General features: G+C 41.3%; 1 protein-coding gene across 2 annotated transcripts in view; it reads right to left on the minus strand.

Annotated features, from left to right (window-relative positions):
* Cog5 (component of oligomeric golgi complex 5) overlaps positions 1 to 18123 on the minus strand; it is a 328847-nt gene that overhangs the window by 289846 nt on the left and 20878 nt on the right. For both annotated transcript variants that reach the window (XM_006989525.4, XM_076550822.1), the window contains 2 exons: positions 11065 to 11119; positions 10474 to 10543 (listed from right to left, as the gene is read on the minus strand). In XM_006989525.4, coding sequence (XP_006989587.1) covers positions 10474 to 10543; positions 11065 to 11119 — 125 coding nt within the window. The remainder of the gene's footprint in view (positions 1 to 10473; positions 10544 to 11064; positions 11120 to 18123) is intronic.

The raw sequence follows: 18123 nt of genomic DNA on the forward strand, positions 1-18123 counted from the left end.
AAAGTGATTCCACTAAAATCAGAAACAAGACAACGCTGTCTACTCTTCCCATATTTATTCAATATAGTACTTGAAGTTCTAGCTAGAGCAATAAAACAAAGGGAGATCAAAGGGATAGAAATTGGAAATAAAGTCAAACTTTCACTATTTGCAAACGATATGATAGTGTACATAAGTGACCCAAAATTCCTACAGCTGACAAACTCCTTCAGTAATGTGGCAGGATACAAGATGAACTAAAAAAAAATCAGTAGCCTTCCTATATACAAATGATAAAAGGGCTGAGAAAGAAATCAGAGAAACATCAACCTTTACAATAGCCACAAATAATATAAAATACCTTGGGATAACACTAACTAAACAAGTGAAGGACCTGTATGACAAGAACTTTAAGTCTCTGAAGAAAGAAATTAAAGAAGATATCAGAAAATGGAAACATCTCCCATGCTCATGGATAGGTAGGATTAACATAATAAAAATGGCAATCTTACCAAAAGCAATCTACAGATTCAAAGCAATCCCCATCAAAATCCCAACACAATTCTTCACAGATCTAGAAAGAACAATACTCAACTTCATAAGGAAAAACAAAAAACCAAGGATAGCTAAAAGAATCTTGTACAATAAAGCAACCTCTGAAAGAATCACTATCCCTGACTTCAAGCTCTACTATAGAGCTACAGTAATAAAAACAGCTTGGTACTGGCATAAAAACTGACATGTGGACCAATGGAATAGAACTGAAGACCCTGACATTAATCCTCACATGTATGAACACCTAATTTTTGACAAAGAAGCCAAAATTGAACAATGGAAAAAAGAAAGCATCTTCAACAAATGGTGTTGGCATAACTAGATGTCGACATGTAGAAGATTGCAAATAGATGCATATCTGTCACCGTGCACAAAACTTAAGTCCAAGTGGATCAAAGACCTCAACACAAATCCAGTTACACTGAACTGCATAGAAGAGAAAGTAGGAAGTAGTCTTGAATGCATTGGCACCAGAGATCATTTCCTAATTATAACACCAGTGGCACAGACACTGAGAGCAACAATTAATAAATGGGACCTCTTGAAACTGAGAAGCTTTTGTAGGGCAAAAGACATGGTCAATAAAACAAAATAACAGCCTACAGAATGGGAAAAGATCTTCACCAACCCCACATCTGACAGAGGGCTGATCTCCAGAATATATAAAAAACTCAAGAAACTAAACATCAAAAGACTTTTTCATTTTTCTTATATACTTTTAATATTAAAAATTAGACTTAAAAGCTAAAATGTATGATTTTAAGTTTAAAACTAAAATGATTAATAGCTCAAAATTATAAATATTGAAGAATTTATGAATTATCTCAGTAAACCCTATTACATTTTAAAGCATGGTTAGTTTTAAAAATGTTTAAGTGTTGAAAGTTATAAAACTTAAATTTTCATTGACTTTAAAATGTAAATGTTCTATGTAATAGATTATAAGCTCTTCAAATTTTTTCTGAAAAAATTGAAGCAATTCATAAGCAAACAATATTACTAAATGAATTAAGATGTAGTCCTTGGAGTGATAATTAAATTCAACTGATGTATTCGTGTATATAATGAAGCCAGAAACTTCTACTTTAGGAAAGAAAAGGTTTTCTGGGAAAAGACTGAAATGGAAGTAGGGGCAGGGGAGAAAGATGTAAAAAGGTACTTATTTCTAATTGGAGACATAATCACAGAATTTTATGTTTAAAGCAAAAAGCATCCTTTATAGCTATTTCCTTCTTACTTTCTGTCTTAGTTAGGATTTCTATTGCTGTGACGACACAATATGATCACAGCAACTCTTTTAAAAGAAAACATTAATTGGGGCTGGCTTACAGTTCAGAGATCCAGTCTATCATCATCATGGTGGGAAGCATGATAGCATGTGGTTAGACACAGTACTAGAGAAGGAACTGAGAGTTCTACATCTGGATCCACAGGCATCCGAAAGTGACTGCCACACCGGGCATGGCTTGAGCATATGAGACCTCAAAGCCCACCCCAGTGACCACTTCCTCCAACAAGGCCACACCTACTGCAACAAGGCCACACTTCCGACGAGTGCTAGTGTCTATGGGCTTATGGAGGCCAATTCATTCAAACTACCACATTTCACTCCCTGGCCCCCAGAGGCCTGTAGCCATATCATAATGCAGAAATGCATTAAGTCCAATTTTAAAAGTCCCCAAAGTCTTTAACAGGCTCAGCACTGTTTAAAAGTCCAAAGTTCAAAGTCTCTTCTGAGACTCATGCAGTCTCTTAACTATAATTCCCTATAAAAAACAAAATGAAAAAGCAGATCACATACTTCCAACACACACAGTGTTATGGATTATTTTCACTAGGCAAAGATGTGTTACATTTGTTTATGCTGCAGAACATTATTTTAACTGTGTAAAGGTGTGTTACATTTGTTTAACGATGTAAGGATGTGTGTATAATTATGTAAAGATGTGTTGCATTTCTTTCACCTTGCCTGCCTAAGGCACCTGATTGGTCTAATAAAGAGCTAAGTGGCCTAGGCAGAGAAAGGATTGGCAAGGCTGCCAGGCAGAGAGAATACCTAGGAGGAGAAATCTAGGCTCAAAAGGAGAGAAAAGAAGAACCAGAGAAGGAGGAGGAAAAAATGAGGGACACTCCTGGGACAAGAAGCCAGGCAGATGCCAGACAGACAGACATAGAGAAGCAGTGAAAGTAAGATACACAGAAGTAAGAAAGGTAATATGCCCTGAGGCAAAAGGTAGATAAAGAGAAACAGGTTAGTTTAGGTTAAAAGAGCTAGGCCGAACATTCGAAACTAATAAAATGTCTCTGTGTCATGATTTTGGAGCTGGCTGGTAGCCCAAAAGAAAAAGCCTGGTACAACACAGGATATATATTACCATTCCAAAGGGGAGCACAGTAAGGAAATGCTCAACCAAAGTAAGACCAAAAACCAGCTGGGCTAATTCCAAACTCGGCATCTCCATTTCAGCTCTCCAACTCCATTCAGCTTTGTTGACTGCAACACACTTCTTTCACTTGGGCTGGTTCCACTCCCTGTTAGCAGCTTTTCTCTGCTGGTATCCATGGCTCTATTTTCTCCAATATAGTGGAGTACCCAAGGCAATCTAGGCTTCACCTTTACAACTTCACACAAGGGCCTCTCTGGGCCTCCATCCATGGACACCCTGACATATGCCTGGCCTCAGCTTTCCTTAGTCATGGAGGAGATTCTATAACCCCTTCCTTGTATCCTTGACTTTAAAGCCAGAACTACATGTCCAAAGCTGCCAGGTTCTGCTGCTTACTAGGGCTGGAACATGGACCCTCACTCAATTATATCTTTCCCAGCTTCCTGTTTTCAATAGTTTGTTTCCTTCATTGACTAAGCTTGGCTGTCCTGAAACTCACTCTGTAGAACAGGCTGGCCTCAAACTTAGAAATACGCCTGCCTCAGGCTTAAAGGTGTGCACCACCACACCCAGCTCTAAGCTTCTCTTTAGTTCCTTTTCACAAGTTGGAAGCTTAGATGGGTAGTATCTTGCCCTGAGGTCATCACTCCCTTTGTTCTATTTAACATCAGAATTTGCTTTAATCTGTTTATCTCCTTGAACACAGCACTTGGCTCCAGTATACTTCTTGGTGTCCCTTTTTTTCTCAAATTGTACAATTTGTATTGTTTCTTGCTCAGTTTGCTCTTTTTCATTATAAATCTAATAACAACACAACAGAGTCAATATTAGGTTGTTTGGAGATTTCCTCTGCCAACCCAATTAATCCAACTCTTCAATTTAGCCTCAAGCAGACTTTTAAGACCAGGGTATCATAAGAATTGTCTCTAGGCCATATAATAAAATTCTTCTTCTCTGAAACCTCTTGAGCCAGGCTCCCTCAGTTCAAATCACCCTCAGCACCAGTCATCCATCTCCTACTAGGATGGCCCCAGTAAGCCCCACTTAAAGTATTCAACTGCTTTTTAATCCAAAGTCCCAAAGTTCACATTCCTCCAAAGAAAAGCATGGTTGGACCTATCACAATGCCCAGTCCCTGGTACCAATTTCTGCCTTAGTTAGGATTTTATTACTGTGAAGAGACACCATGACCACTGCAACTCCTTTAAAGGAAAATATTTAATTGAGGCTGGCTTACATTTCAGAGGTTTAGTCCATTATTATCATGACAGGAAGCATGGATGCATGGTGCTAGATAAGGAGCTGAGAGTTCCATATCTGGGTCCATAGGAAACAGGAAGTGACTGCCACACAGGGCATGGCTTGAGCATCTGTGACCTCAAAGCCCATCCCCAGTGACCACTTCCTCCAACAAGACCACACCTATTCCATTTAGCAAGACCAACTTCCTAATAGTACCACTCCGTATAGGCCTATAGGGGCCATTTTCTTTCAAACCACCATATTTTCCTATCTCATATACACTTAAATTACCTTGGAGCTCAATGAAGAACAGGTTAATAGAAACATCAGTTTTCCCAATGTTTAAAATGTAAAGAAAGTAAACAGAATAATAATGATTAAAAACCTAAGTAAGCTCAGGAAGAGCACCCAAGAACACAGAGAAATTTAAATGGCAACACATTTCTAAGACAAGACTTAGCATAGGCATTATTTAGGTTTGGTTTGATGTCAACTTTTTTTTTTAAGATTTATTTATTATGTATATAGTGTTCTGTCTGCATATATGCCTGCATGCCAGAAGAGGACACCAGATCTCACTATAGACGGTTGTGAGCCATCTTATAATTGCTGGGAATTGAACCCAGGACCTCTGGAAGAGCAGTCATTGCTCTTAACCTCTGAGTCATCTCTCTAGCCCTGATGTCAAGCTTTTCAAGCATCTATAAGTACTTTCTTTCCTTATTCATGATGATCTGAAAGTTATCTATATCAGTGTCTATCATCACTCTCTCCTTACTCCAGCTACACATGCACAGTTCAGGGTCTTGCATCTTATGTCATCAGTATGCGCTGTGACTACGTGTGCACGTGTGGTCACACAATCAGCGCATGTGTGGTGTAGCTCCGAACTGGGAGCCCTTAAAAAGCCAGATGCAGACCCCACTCTCTCTCTGCTCTCTTCCCCTACTCCATCTTACTCTCTGCCCTCTGCATGTGCTCTTTCCCAGGCCTGGTCTTTTTGCTCCTGGCCCCCTTCCTCCTAATAAAGCTCTCTGCAACTAAGTAACCAGGTTCTGTTGTGACCGTGACCTTTCCGCCAGTAACCAGCGCCATTTATCATTCATTTCATTGGTTCTGTGATTTGGATGGGCTCTTCCGCTGCTCTGCAAGTGTTGGAAACCTATACTGAGGTTCACTGGCCCTGTAACTGCCCACCCACTCCACTTTTTTCATTTGCCCAACCACCAGACCCACACACCACACCCACCAACGAGATTGGTGAGTTCTTCCTCTTTCTGACCCCCGCAATTTCCTGCGACTGTAGCCTGAGATATATTCCTAGCACCAGACTCCCCCCCAGGGGGGTCCTTGGGCTGCGCTGCTACCAACTCATTCTCTCTCTTGATGAAGAGGTCAATGCTGTTGGACCCCTGGGGGATCCTCTTGCTGCGTATGCTCCCAGCCCTTACTCCTCTCTTGACGAAGGAGGGGCAACCTGTGCTGATTCATAGATCCTTCTCCAACCTCAAGGATGCCTGGGACTGGAGTATGATCCCATTTCTTTATTTTAATTTTTTATTTTTCTCTCTTGGCGATGCAGCCATGGGACATAGGGCTTCCTTCTCATGGTTCCATTCCTCCTTTGACAAATGCCTTATATATCCCCAGATACCAGTAAATGTGGTTGTTTCAACCCCAATATTTCACAGGAATTACCTAACTTCTGCCAGCAAATGGGCAAATGAAAAGAGTTACCTTATCCCCACTTTTACCTAAGCTATGTCCCTCTCCCTTTCTGACTCTCTCTCTCTCTCTCCTGACCACGTGTATTCCTAAACCTAAGGAATCTCTGACTCTAAAGAACCTTATCTTACCTGTTCTCCGCTCCGTGCTCTGTGCTCTGCTCTCCACTCTCCGGTATTGGGCAGGCTCTCTCATATTGGATGGGCTCTCTGGTATCGGGCGGGCCGCTTCTGCCCAACCCTAGCTCTCACCTTAACTCCTCCCACTCGTTCTCAAGCTGTCTTGAGAAGCACAGACGGGTCTGAAAGCAGGCTAGGATGCATCAAAATAAGTTTACGATCAAGGCCCACATGGGAATCACAGTAATCAGTATGGCTCTTTAGCCACAGATCAGTTTACACCCCGCCTCCTGGCTGATATTCCTAACGCTGTCCTGAAGCCAGCAGACATGAAGAAAAAAAAAAATTCAAGACACGGAATAAAATCTGTCTCTTGTCTGTCTCCCAGACCACCCCAACATAAGGGCTAAAACTTAAGCATCTGGAGAGCAAGGCTCCTGACTCCACAGGTGGAAGCTTCAGCTGTGGGGTCCCTGTTTTAAGTGTGGGGGGGGGGCACGCCACGCGGGCTAGTGCATGCCCTGCCAGGCCATCAATTGAACCTTGTTCAAAGTGCCACCTAGAAAGACAGCTGGTCAGCTGACTGCACCCAGGCACCAAGGAGCAAGGGAGCATCAAACTACGACCTTCAGCAGATCAAGGCTTGGCCACAGGCTTGCTTGCAGGGAACCCAGAATGCAGCATGGAAACGATCCATTTCCTTCCTTCTGGATACCAGACTCACTAACCCAGTCCTGGGAGTTTTGGAGTCTTCTTGTTTCCCTATTATTGGGGTAGGGAGGACAGCCTTACCCAGATTTAATTGCACTTTCAGGGTTACTTAATGGGAAAAGATTTTCCAGCTAATGTAAGAGCTTTCATTTCACTGCTCCCTCCATGTGCCTCACTCCAGACCTGTCAGAAGCGCTTCTCCTCCTCATGCACAGTGACAGACAGGGCCCTGCTCTCTGCCTTGTCCCTAAATCCAAGAGAATGAGTTCTCACCCCACAAGCTTTTCTCTTCCTGGTTCCCTCTTCTAATTAACTGCTCAGCTACTGGCTGCTTCAGACCACAACAGAACTGGAGTCCAGGGATAATCAAGTAAGAAATTGCAACAGCTAAAAGGTATTTATATCCCCAGACCCAAAAGTGTCTGGGCTCTACAAAAACAGACTTTAATATAACCATCTATTACTGTTAAATGCTCTCAACAATTGATCAGCTTCGTCTCCTGAATGCTAAACTAATAAAGGAAACAGGTGCCTTAAATAATCTACCTCTAATAAAGCTTATCTTAGGTAAAAATTAAGCAGAGTACTAAATACTACAGTGGTTACTAATTTTCTCATGGCTGCTTCCTAACGTGTTCAAAATTTTTCCAAAGTTCCAGAAACCAGCTTAAATCTATCTGGACAGGTCATATCTACTTCAGATAAGTGCCAAACACAAACTCCCCTGGTCTGGAAATACTCCAAAGAAAATAAAAATAATAATGATTCTTTTTCTCTAAGCTTTCTCTATCTCACCAGCATCGTGTCAGACACAAAAGTGGCCAGAGTGCCCAGCCAAGAGGGATGGATGGTGCCGAGGCAGCAGGACAGCCCACCGTCCCAGGACGCCATCCCCCACCAGAGCCAACCGAAGCCCACTAAGAAAGCTGGTAGCAGTTTTTCTGGGAGAAACGACACCCCTATTCCTATTCACTCCCTTTTTATAATAAGCAAAAAATCTGGAATGTTAGAATTCTGCCCTTACTCCAGCTACACATGCGCAGTTCAGGATCTTGCATCTTACATCATCAGTGTGTGCTAGCAACTACATGCACGTGGTGTGGTCACACAATCAGCATATGCTCCATACCAGGAGCCCCTAAAAAGCTGGATGCAGACTCCACCCTCTCTCTGCTTTCTCTCTCCCCTCTACCCCATCTTTCTCTCTGCCCTCTGCATGTGCTCTTTCCCAGGCCTGGTCCTTTTGTCCCTGCCTCTCCTTCCTCCTAATAAAGCTCTCTGCTATTAAGTAACCAGGTTCTGACCTTTCCGCCAGTAGCCAGTGCTGCTGCCAGTAGCATTTATCATTCATTTCACTAGCATCCCAGTATTGTCTCTGTGTACGTGCCCACCCTCTTAAGTATATCTGTCTCTTCTCCTCTTCCTGGCCCACCAGATACTTCCTTTACTATTTCTCATTTAAGGGAAATACTCCTAGCTTTACAAAAGACCTTCTACTTGGGTGCCCAATTGATAACTGGGGAAAATTTAAGTTATAGAGTTTTAAGAAGAAAGTTGACTTTGCTTTGCCCAGCCTCAATATAAATTAAGACACTGAAGAATGGGTCTTTAAACTGTTAATTCTCCAGCTCAATCTGTTCTCTAAATGGAGGGACAGTAGTGGGAAATCCTCTATGTCCGAGCTTTTATATCTAGATTTCAAACTAAAAAGCTGCTTCTAGGTCTGTATGGCTATAGTAGATAAGCCCAGTCTAGACCTATAGAATTGGATTCAGATATACTGAATGATTCCCATCTCCAATCAATACTGTCAGCAAATTTTCTATACCTCTTCCTACTACAAAGACAGGGAACCCAATGAGACCATCCACTGTCCCCTGACCAACAGACCACTCTCAGTTGCTCTCTTCAAACTCTCTCCCTCCTCTCCTCTCTCCGGACCATTCATTCCCACACGAGGACAACACCTTTTCCTCTCTGCCCTCCAGACCAACCATCTAGCCAATCTCATAAGACCATCCTCAGTCCAAGAGAATGAGGTTAGGAAAGTTAGCCAAACCCAATCAAGGAAATCTGTTCTCATCACAGGACATATTCAATGGGCATACAGACAATATCAGAATGTATGCCCCCTTTATAGTAACAGACATGGTCCAGTTTAAGGACAGTTTTGGTGACTTCTCATAAAACCATAATGAATTCCAGGATGAATTCCTTCATATGAGCTTCATGTCTGTTCCTGTCTTAACAGGAGGTTATATCAGTATTGATTTGTTGACACTTCTGTGAAAGGAGTGGATTCTTCAGGTTACTAAAGTAGCTGGTGGGCTACCAGCCAACATCCTAATCCATGATATCCAAACACCTGGGGGGAAAAATGGCCCACACACAGACCCCAGTTGGAACCCTGAGAACCTTATTCATAGGTAGTACAGAAACTTCTTAACTTGCCTCGAAACAGAAAAAGAAATGCCTACTTAAGGCTGTCAGCTCTAACGGGGTCAAAGAAAAGAAAAAGAATATTGTGAATTTCTCCAACCACCTATTAAGTTCTTCTGAAAATCAACAATATCAAATCAGAATCGATGGAAACATGATCCTTAATAGCTATCAATTTTATGAAACAAACTGCCCCAGATATTTAGAGAATGCTACAAAACTGAACTAAGGCATCTAACACCATTTTTAAATATAATACAGGAGGCCTTTGAGGTTACACCAGCAGAAAACATAACAGTGGGGGAGGCAAAGAAGAAGAGGGGGGCGATTAGGGAAGAAAAGCAAGTATGGACTGCTTTAATTCAACCACCATCTCACAGTAACCCACAAAACCCCAGAAAATATACCCAGTGAGAATTATGGCACCTGAATCACAACCAATGAATATGTAGCTGAAAGGTAGGGCATTGAAAAGGAACTGTTCTGAGTGGCCCAGAAAGGACCAGCTAGAAAGGATTCACTTAGAGCAAAATTCTGGACACTGTCTTCCAAGAGGGACAATTCACATTTGAACTGTAAAGGCACAAACACTCTCTGGCTCCACTCTAAGTACAGTATCATAGTAGTGAAGACTCAGTAACAGGTGATCAGTAGGCAGGAGGAAAGAATACTTACTAGATACAGAAGCTGCTTTATCTAGCCTGACCCAACTTGTTGGCCATTTGCCCAATGCCTACTGCCCAGTACCAGAAACAGATGGGCAGCCTAGGGAAGAAGACTCACTTTTCTCCTACATTGTGACACAGGTTCAACCACCATTGCCCATTCCTTCGAGTACCCCTGCTGGTGGAGATCTCCTTAATACACTGGGTATCTCTGTCTCCCTGAAGGAAGAACAGGGGCATGTTTCGATGGAACAAGAACACAGTATCACCTAGCTGCTTTCCTCAGTAACTCTGGCACAGAACTTCAGCATGTCCCTGAAAACACAAAGGAATCCAAGGGATGGCTCCACCCTCCTGTGCAGGCAGGCAGTACAAACTGGACTCAGTGAGTTATTTTTACAAAGGAGGATAAGGATATCTGTTAGGCAAGTATAAGGAAAAGAAGGGAAAGTGGGAGTGAATATAATCAAGGCACCTTGTATGCATGTGTTAAATCATCAAAGAATAACTTCCACAGAGAGACACTTAACACCAACCTCTGGTCTACCCTTTCATGCACAAGAACAGCCACCCATACATACCATAGGCACAACAAATTTTCTCCACTTATAAAACAATGTGAAAAATAAAGAACCAGACGTGATTACCTACCTGAAGTCTTGCTAGTTGTGCAGTACGGGATACTATTTTATTATATGGCTCAACAATTTTTGATTTCATCCTAAGGCCAAAAAAAAAAAAAAAGGAAAAATCATTTTCAAAGTAATCAATGGGGGACTAGAGAGATGGCTCAGTGGGTAAGAATACTTAATATACAAGCATAAAAATCTGAGTTCAGACACCAGCACCTATGTAAAAAGTTGGGCATGGCTAGGCTTGAACCTGTGACCCCATGCTATCAGGGGAGGAGACAGGAGGATCTCTGGGACTTGCTGGTCACCAGCCTCACTCCAAGTTCAATGAGAGTGTCTCTCTCTCTCTCTCTCTCTCTCTCTCTCTCTCTCTCTCTCTCTCTCTCTCTCTCTCTCATAGGTAGAGAGTGATAGTAGATACCCAACAGCTACCTTTGACCTCTGCACACACCCATAAACACATATATGCCATATGCCACATGCACACACATACATCACATTCAAACACAAGCATACACAAATAAGTAAATCTAAAAACAGTTACATGTGCACACATATTAATGGTTAGAAATAGTTCCATCTCATATATTTATAAAGTAAACAACAGTACCTATCAACAGCTCCTTGTAAAGCTCCAATTCTTGTCTGCATCATCTGAAGAACACCTAGGAAAGATAACAACTCATATAGGCTTTATAAATTTGTAAGTCTCACACTGGACCAAAATAATCAAACACAAAAATATACATAAATACAATCTTAATGCTTTTCTGCCATCATCCTGATGCAGGCAACCAATATAACTTCTATAGTTATAAAAGCCTGCAACTAGCCTCCCCCTCCAATACCTGGTCCATGACAGAAGCCTGACAGGAAACTAGATATGGCTACTTACTGCTGACAGGTTTCCACTTGGCATGGTGTAGAAATTTTAAAACTATACAGTGCTGAGGGCTGCGTAACACTGAAAACATATGCGGCACTGCTCAATCACACACTTGAAACTTGTTTAAAATTTAAGCTGCAATGGTAAAATTATACATATTTGTTACAATTATTTTCTAAACCTTTGAGTGGTGTTTAAAGTTCCAGCTGAATTCTCTATTTAGTATCCTTCTGTGGTGTCATCTCCACGCCTGCAGTAAAGCTAACGTCCAAAGTTGTGCTCTTGATGCCAGAGTCAATGCACTCCCTAGGCTTCCACTGGTCTCTAGTTGCTCCTGAGCTCAAGTCTCTTAAGACTTCAGCTTCACTCATTATCTTCTCACCTACGTCCTTTCAAGGGTTCATTCAATCCAGCATTTAAATGCTTCCTTTTCCATAAACACTGATTTACTTATACACATGTATATAGAAAGGGGTAAGTAATATCCTCTTTACATCTTCCTGTATACAGACATCTTCCCCTCCATCCCTAAATTCTGGCCTGTCAAATTTAGTATGTCGAAGGTGACTTCTGCGATATCCCAACCTTGCCAAGTCACAATCCTTTGAATTATCCCACTTCAATAATCGCATCCAGTTTAGCAGACCAAAATCTACGGAATCACTGGTGACTTAGCGCACCACTTTCAAGCCCCGCAAGGAATCCTTTCAGTTCTGTTTCCATTTGACTCCCATCAACTGCTCTCTATTTACCACACTACTCGGAAGCACCACCAACGTCAACTACTCTACCAGTGCTGTCACCCTGTGGAGCAGCAGGAAAAATGACTTACAACACTCACCTTGTCTTCCAACACTGACTATCAAACTCTCTAATGGTTAACACCTGCATTCAGAATGAAATCAAAATTCCCTTCCAGCAAATTCATCTGTGATTCTCTCCCTTGTTCACATACTCATTCACAAAAGTGACTCTGGCCTTCCTTTTCACCCTGAAGCACATCAGGTGAACTCCTGCTCCCTCCCACTGACTATTCCCTATGCTTTCAACAGTTCCTCTCCAGATCTCCACAGGACAGTTCCTTCTTCTCCAGGGTTTTCTTTGTAGGACTTAAAAATGTCTGAGTTTCTATTTGTACATGTTCTTCCTTCCTTCCTTCCTTCCTTCCTTCCTTCCTTCCTTCCTTCCTTCCTTCCTCCCTCCCTCCCTCCCTCCCTCCCTCCCTCTCCCTCCCTCCCTCCCTCTCTCTCTCTCTTTTTTTTTTTTTTGTTTTGTTTTGTTTTTCCAGACAAAGTTTCTCTGTGCAGCCTTGGCTGTCCTCGACTCACTCTATAGACCAGGCTGACCTTGAACTCACAGAGATCCACCTGCCTCTGCCTCCCAAGTGCTGGGATTAAAGGCATGTGCCATCACCACCCAGCTACCTGTACATTTTTTAATTGACTTTACCATCTGAAAGAAAGATTGTTTTATAAGGATACTGTGGTTTTGTCTATTCCTCAAATACCTGATATCAAACAAGTTCGCAACTGCTCCTTAATTGACTAAATGAACAGTGGAAAAAAATGGGAATAAATTCTCTTTAAAAATAGGCTGGTGGTGGGGCATACCTTTAATCCCAGCACTCAGGAGGCAGAGCCAGGTGGATCTCTGTGAGTTTGAGGCTAGCCTGGTCTACATAGTGAGAGCCAGGACAGGTACCAAAACTACACAGAGAAACCCTGTCTCATGTTGAATGAATGTACCTCCAAACTACTTACAAAAGTTTTTCAAATACAAGGGGGAAAGATGAAGAAGTTAAGATTAAGGATTAAATTTTCTAAGTGTAGTACACTTTTTGGCATTTCAAAATAACATTCTAATAAGTGTTTTGAAATACACCCTATGATAATATACAAATACATACATACATATGTAGATATATGAGATATAGATATGGATATAGGGCTTCACAATGCCAGGAATTAAACTCAGGTGTGGTGGTAATCTAATTGTATTGAAATATTATTTTGATTTGTACTGAAATATTAATTTGATTGTATGTTAATAAATAAAGTTGTCTGGGGGTCAGAGCTATTAGAGCCATAGCAAGAGTGTGGCGGTGGTGGCACACGCCTTTAATCCCATAGATATCTGTGTGTTCAGGGTCAGAGCTATTAGAGCCATAGCAAGAGTGTGGCGGTGGTGGCACACGCCTTTAATCCCATAAGATCTCTGTGTTCAGGGATACAGCCAGCATTGGAGACATATGCCTTTAAGACCTAGGGGGCTGTACATTCAGACAGTGACGAGGCAGTCATGTGTTTGGGTTTACAACCAATGAGAAGGCAGAACAACATACTTTAAAAATACGAACCGACAGGAAGTAGGTCTCTTTTCGCGAAGCTGGGACAGCAGGAGGAAGGGTGAGATTTTAGCTCTGAGCTCTGACCTCTCGGCTTTCTCTTTTACATTGTTTCTGTGTTTCTTATTTAATAAGACGGTTGGTTACATCAACATCTGGCGCCCAACGTGACAAGAATCCATTAAAAACTGCTTGGCTTGGCGGCAGGTCCGCTTTCCCGCAAGGGCGGCAGGCGGCCGGCGGCGGCGGCGGCAGCAGCGGCACACGGCGGCCGGCGGCGATCGGCTTCTTAGTCCGAGCTGCTGGCGTCCTAGTCCGGGTAGCAACTTCTAGCCCGGGCCTAGGTCTGTGAGCAGCTTGCCTAAAGCCGGTGCTACAAACAACTCAGACCTGCCCTGCCGAACAGGGCCCTGCCTGTAAACGCACGTGGTCGGAGCTTAAGGAAGCCAGACCCAAGCCTTGACTCGGCACAAGAGGGAACACGTGGCTGCATTTAAGCTTTAGCCGGCTACGCTTTCTTGTGCGTTCTCTCTCTCTCTCTCTCTCTCTCTCTCTTTCTCTTTGGATTTACACCTGGGACACTAGGTGGCTGCTTTGAAAATCCCCTCGGATTTCTACTGTTCTACGCAGATTTGGTAAGTCATAATATATCAGATATTTTAAAGGAAACTATCTAAAAGAGAATTTTTTTCCACATTAAAAAACAAATGGGTTTTATGTGTACATTGGAAGAAAATTGGTTTTTGTTCGAAATTTTAGGCAGTCTGGCAATGGAACAACTATATAATATTAGTATTGGTGGAATTATGCACCTCATCACTATAATAATCCACATTTTAATATTTAAAAAGATAGTCAATTTAAGTGCCAGGATAACAGCGTTAGAAGAACTTGTTAAACCTGTAAAAATTCAGACAGAAGAAATTAACAGTGAAGTTGTTTCAAGTCGGGATCATAAGGTTGCAGAAAGAAAGCCTGTTTTCACACAGTCACCCTTAATTTATCCTGTAACAGTACAGCAGATGCCTGATCAAATGGCTACACAAAATACTTGGGCTCCAATTGAAATGTTGGATTTAAAAAGGTTTAAGGAGGCAATAGTATCTTATGGCATGCATTCCCCATATGTAAAGCAAATGTTAAACACTTGGTCAACATATAATAGGATAGTACCACAGGACTGGCGGGACCTCGCACAAGGTGTTCTGGAACCCAGCCAGAGACTTCAATTTCTGACTTGGTTTAAGGAGGAGGCTAAAAACATAGAAAAACAATGGAGGGATAAAGGAGTACAAGTTTGCCAGGATCAGCTTATGGGCGAAGGCCAATATGCTTCAGCACAAGCACAATGTTTATATGATGTCCAAACCCTAATTTTATGTCGAACGGCAGCCTTGAATGCATGGGACAAAGTTGAGGAACCAGGAAAAAAATCTGAGTCATTTACAAAGGTGAAGCAAGGCCCAAAAGAGTCTTTTACAGATTTTTTACAAAGACTGGCTTCAGCAGTAAAGAGAACAGTCTCGGATTCAGAAGCTGGTAAGGCAATAATTGAATCTTTGGCCTTTGAGAATGCGAATGCAGCATGCAAAAGAATAATCAGGCCATTAAGGGCAAGATCTGCACCTATGGAAGATTGGATTAGAGAAACAATTAATGTTGAAGCTGATGAGCATGATGATACATGGGTAGGAGAAGTAATTTCAAAAGGTTTGAGGAGTGTTAGATGTTTTGGATGTGGAAAGCAAGGACATTTGAAAAGGGACTGTAGACAGGTCATTCCCAGAAACAATGTTTCTTCAAGGAACAATGGCAACAGAATGCCCCTTCCTTCTGGAGTATGCAGAAGGTGTGGTAAGGGAAAACACTGGACCAACGAATGTAGATCAACAAAGGACAGACAGGGTAATCCTTTGCCTCAGTCTTCGGGAAACTCCCAGAGGGGCCTCAGGCAGGCCCCCAGTGCAAATCCAGTTCAAACCTTTCCGGCAGCCATAGAGGAAATGCCTGCTCTGGAGAGCGATTAAATAACCAAATGCCTATTGGAATAAATCATGCTGGTCAGAATGATGAAACAGAGAGAATAGAAAATTCAGGAGAAAACATAAAGAAAATTTTTTGGCAAACTTCTATTAATGAACAAAGACCAAAATTAACGATAAAAATAAATGGTGTTTTGTTGTCTGGTCTGGTAGACACAGGTGCGGACGTTACCATAATTGCACCAGAATTTTGGCATCCAACTTGGCCTCTTCAGGAGGTAAACGTTCAACTGTTAGGAATTGGGACATTATCTCAGGTGAAACAGAGTGCAAGATGGCTCGAATGTATAGGTCCAGAAGGACAGAGAGGAAAATTAAAACCATATGTGGCTAACATAACTATGAACCTGTGGGGTCGAGACTTGTTGCAACAATGGAATACTCAGATTAACATCCCTCCAATCTCAGAAACAAATCATAAACTAGCACATGTTACTGAGAGAAATATTAGAAGATATTGTTCTAATGAGTGGTCACCAGCCATCCATATTATACAAGAACAGGGCACAATAACTGATGATCTTCCAAAGACACCAACAGCTCTACCTTTAAAATGGTTAACAGACAAGCCTGTATGTGTCCAGCAATGGCCTTTAACAACAGAGAAACTCCAGGCTCTAGAAGAGCTGGTAGAAGAACAGTTAAATGCTCAGCATATTGAAGAATCAACCAGCCCTTGGAATTCTCCTGTATTTGTTATTAAAAAGAAATCTGGTAAATGGAGAATGGTAACAGACCTTAGGGCAATTAACAAAGTAATTCAGCCAATGGGTTCTCTACAATCTGGGATGCCTTTGCCTACTCTGTTACCAAAAGGATGGCCTCTCATAGTTATTGATTTAAAAGACTGTTTCTTTTCAATACCCTTACAAGAAAAAGACAGAGAAAGATTTGCTTTTACAGTGCCTACTTATAATAATTCTCAACCGGTTAAAAGATTTCAATGGAGGGTCCTCCCACAGGGAATGTTGAATAGCCCAACTCTGTGCCAATATTTTGTACAACAGCCATTGGAAGTGATACGTAAAAAATTTCCTAAATCTATAATTTATTATTATATGGACGATATTTTACTAGCTGACTCAAATGCAGATACTTTAGAAATAATGTTTGAAGAAGTAAAGAAAATTTTGCCTCGCTGGGGATTACAAATTGCTCCTGAAAAGATACAAAGAGGAGATTCTATTAATTATTTAGGATATAAAATAGAGCTACAAAAAATTAGACCCCAAAAGGTGCAAATTCGGAGAGATAGACTACAGACTCTTAATGACTTTCAAAGATTATTTGGAGATATTTCTCATCTACGAACTATTGTTGGGGTAAAAAATGATGAACTGACTAATTTGTTCAAAACCTTAGAAGGTGACAAGGACTTAAATAGTCCAAGAGAATTATCACCTGAAGCTGAGAAAGAATTAGCCTTGGTAGAAAAGAAAGTGCATGAAGGACACGTGAATCGTATTGATCCAAAGCTGGATTGCATTTTGGTTATCTTACCTTCTAGGCGTTCTCCTACTGGAATATTAATGCAGAGGGAAGATATTATATTGGAATGGATATTTTTACCAAATAAACCAAATAAAAAATTAAAAACTTATGTGGAAAAAATCTCTGACTTGATTTACAAAGGAAAATTGAGACTTCGTCAATTAGCAGGCATAGACCCAGCAGAAATTGTCGTACCATTAACTAAGGAGGACATTGAAAAATTATGGACAGAAAGTGAACCTTGGCAAAGAGCTTGCAGTAATTTTTTGGGAGAAATTAACAGCAAATATCCCAAAAGCAATAGAATTGATCTTATAAAGAGAGCTGAATGGATCTTGCCTCGAATTGTACGGCAAAAACCCATATCTGGAGTTCGTACATTTTATACAGATGCCAACAAAGAAGGAAAGGCAGGTTACAAATCAGAAAATTTAAGTAAAGTGGTTCAAAGTCCGTATAATTCAGTGCAAAAATCAGAATTGTATGCTATTCTGTTGGTATTAATGGATTTTTCAGAACCTCTCAACATAGTAACTGACTCTCAGTATGCTGAAAGAGTGGTGTTACATATTGAGACTGCAGAATTTATCCCTGATGCTTCAGAATTAACTTCACTATTTATTCAATTACAAGATACAATCAGGAAAAGGAATCATCCTTTATATATAACTCACATTCGATCCCATACTGGTCTGCCAGGCCCTCTAGCACAAGGCAATGAAGAGATTGATAAATTATTGATAGGAAATGTGCTGGAGGCCTCAGAATTTCATAAAAAACATCACGTTAATAGTAAAGGTTTAAAAAAGGATTTTTCCATAACCTGGCAACAAGCCAAAGAAATAATAAAGAAATGTCCTACTTGTTCCTTCTACAATCAGACGCCATTACCAGCAGGATGTAACC

Source organism: Peromyscus maniculatus, chromosome 14 (assembly GCF_049852395.1).
Source record: "Peromyscus maniculatus bairdii isolate BWxNUB_F1_BW_parent chromosome 14, HU_Pman_BW_mat_3.1, whole genome shotgun sequence".
Lineage (NCBI taxonomy): Eukaryota > Metazoa > Chordata > Mammalia > Rodentia > Cricetidae > Peromyscus > Peromyscus maniculatus.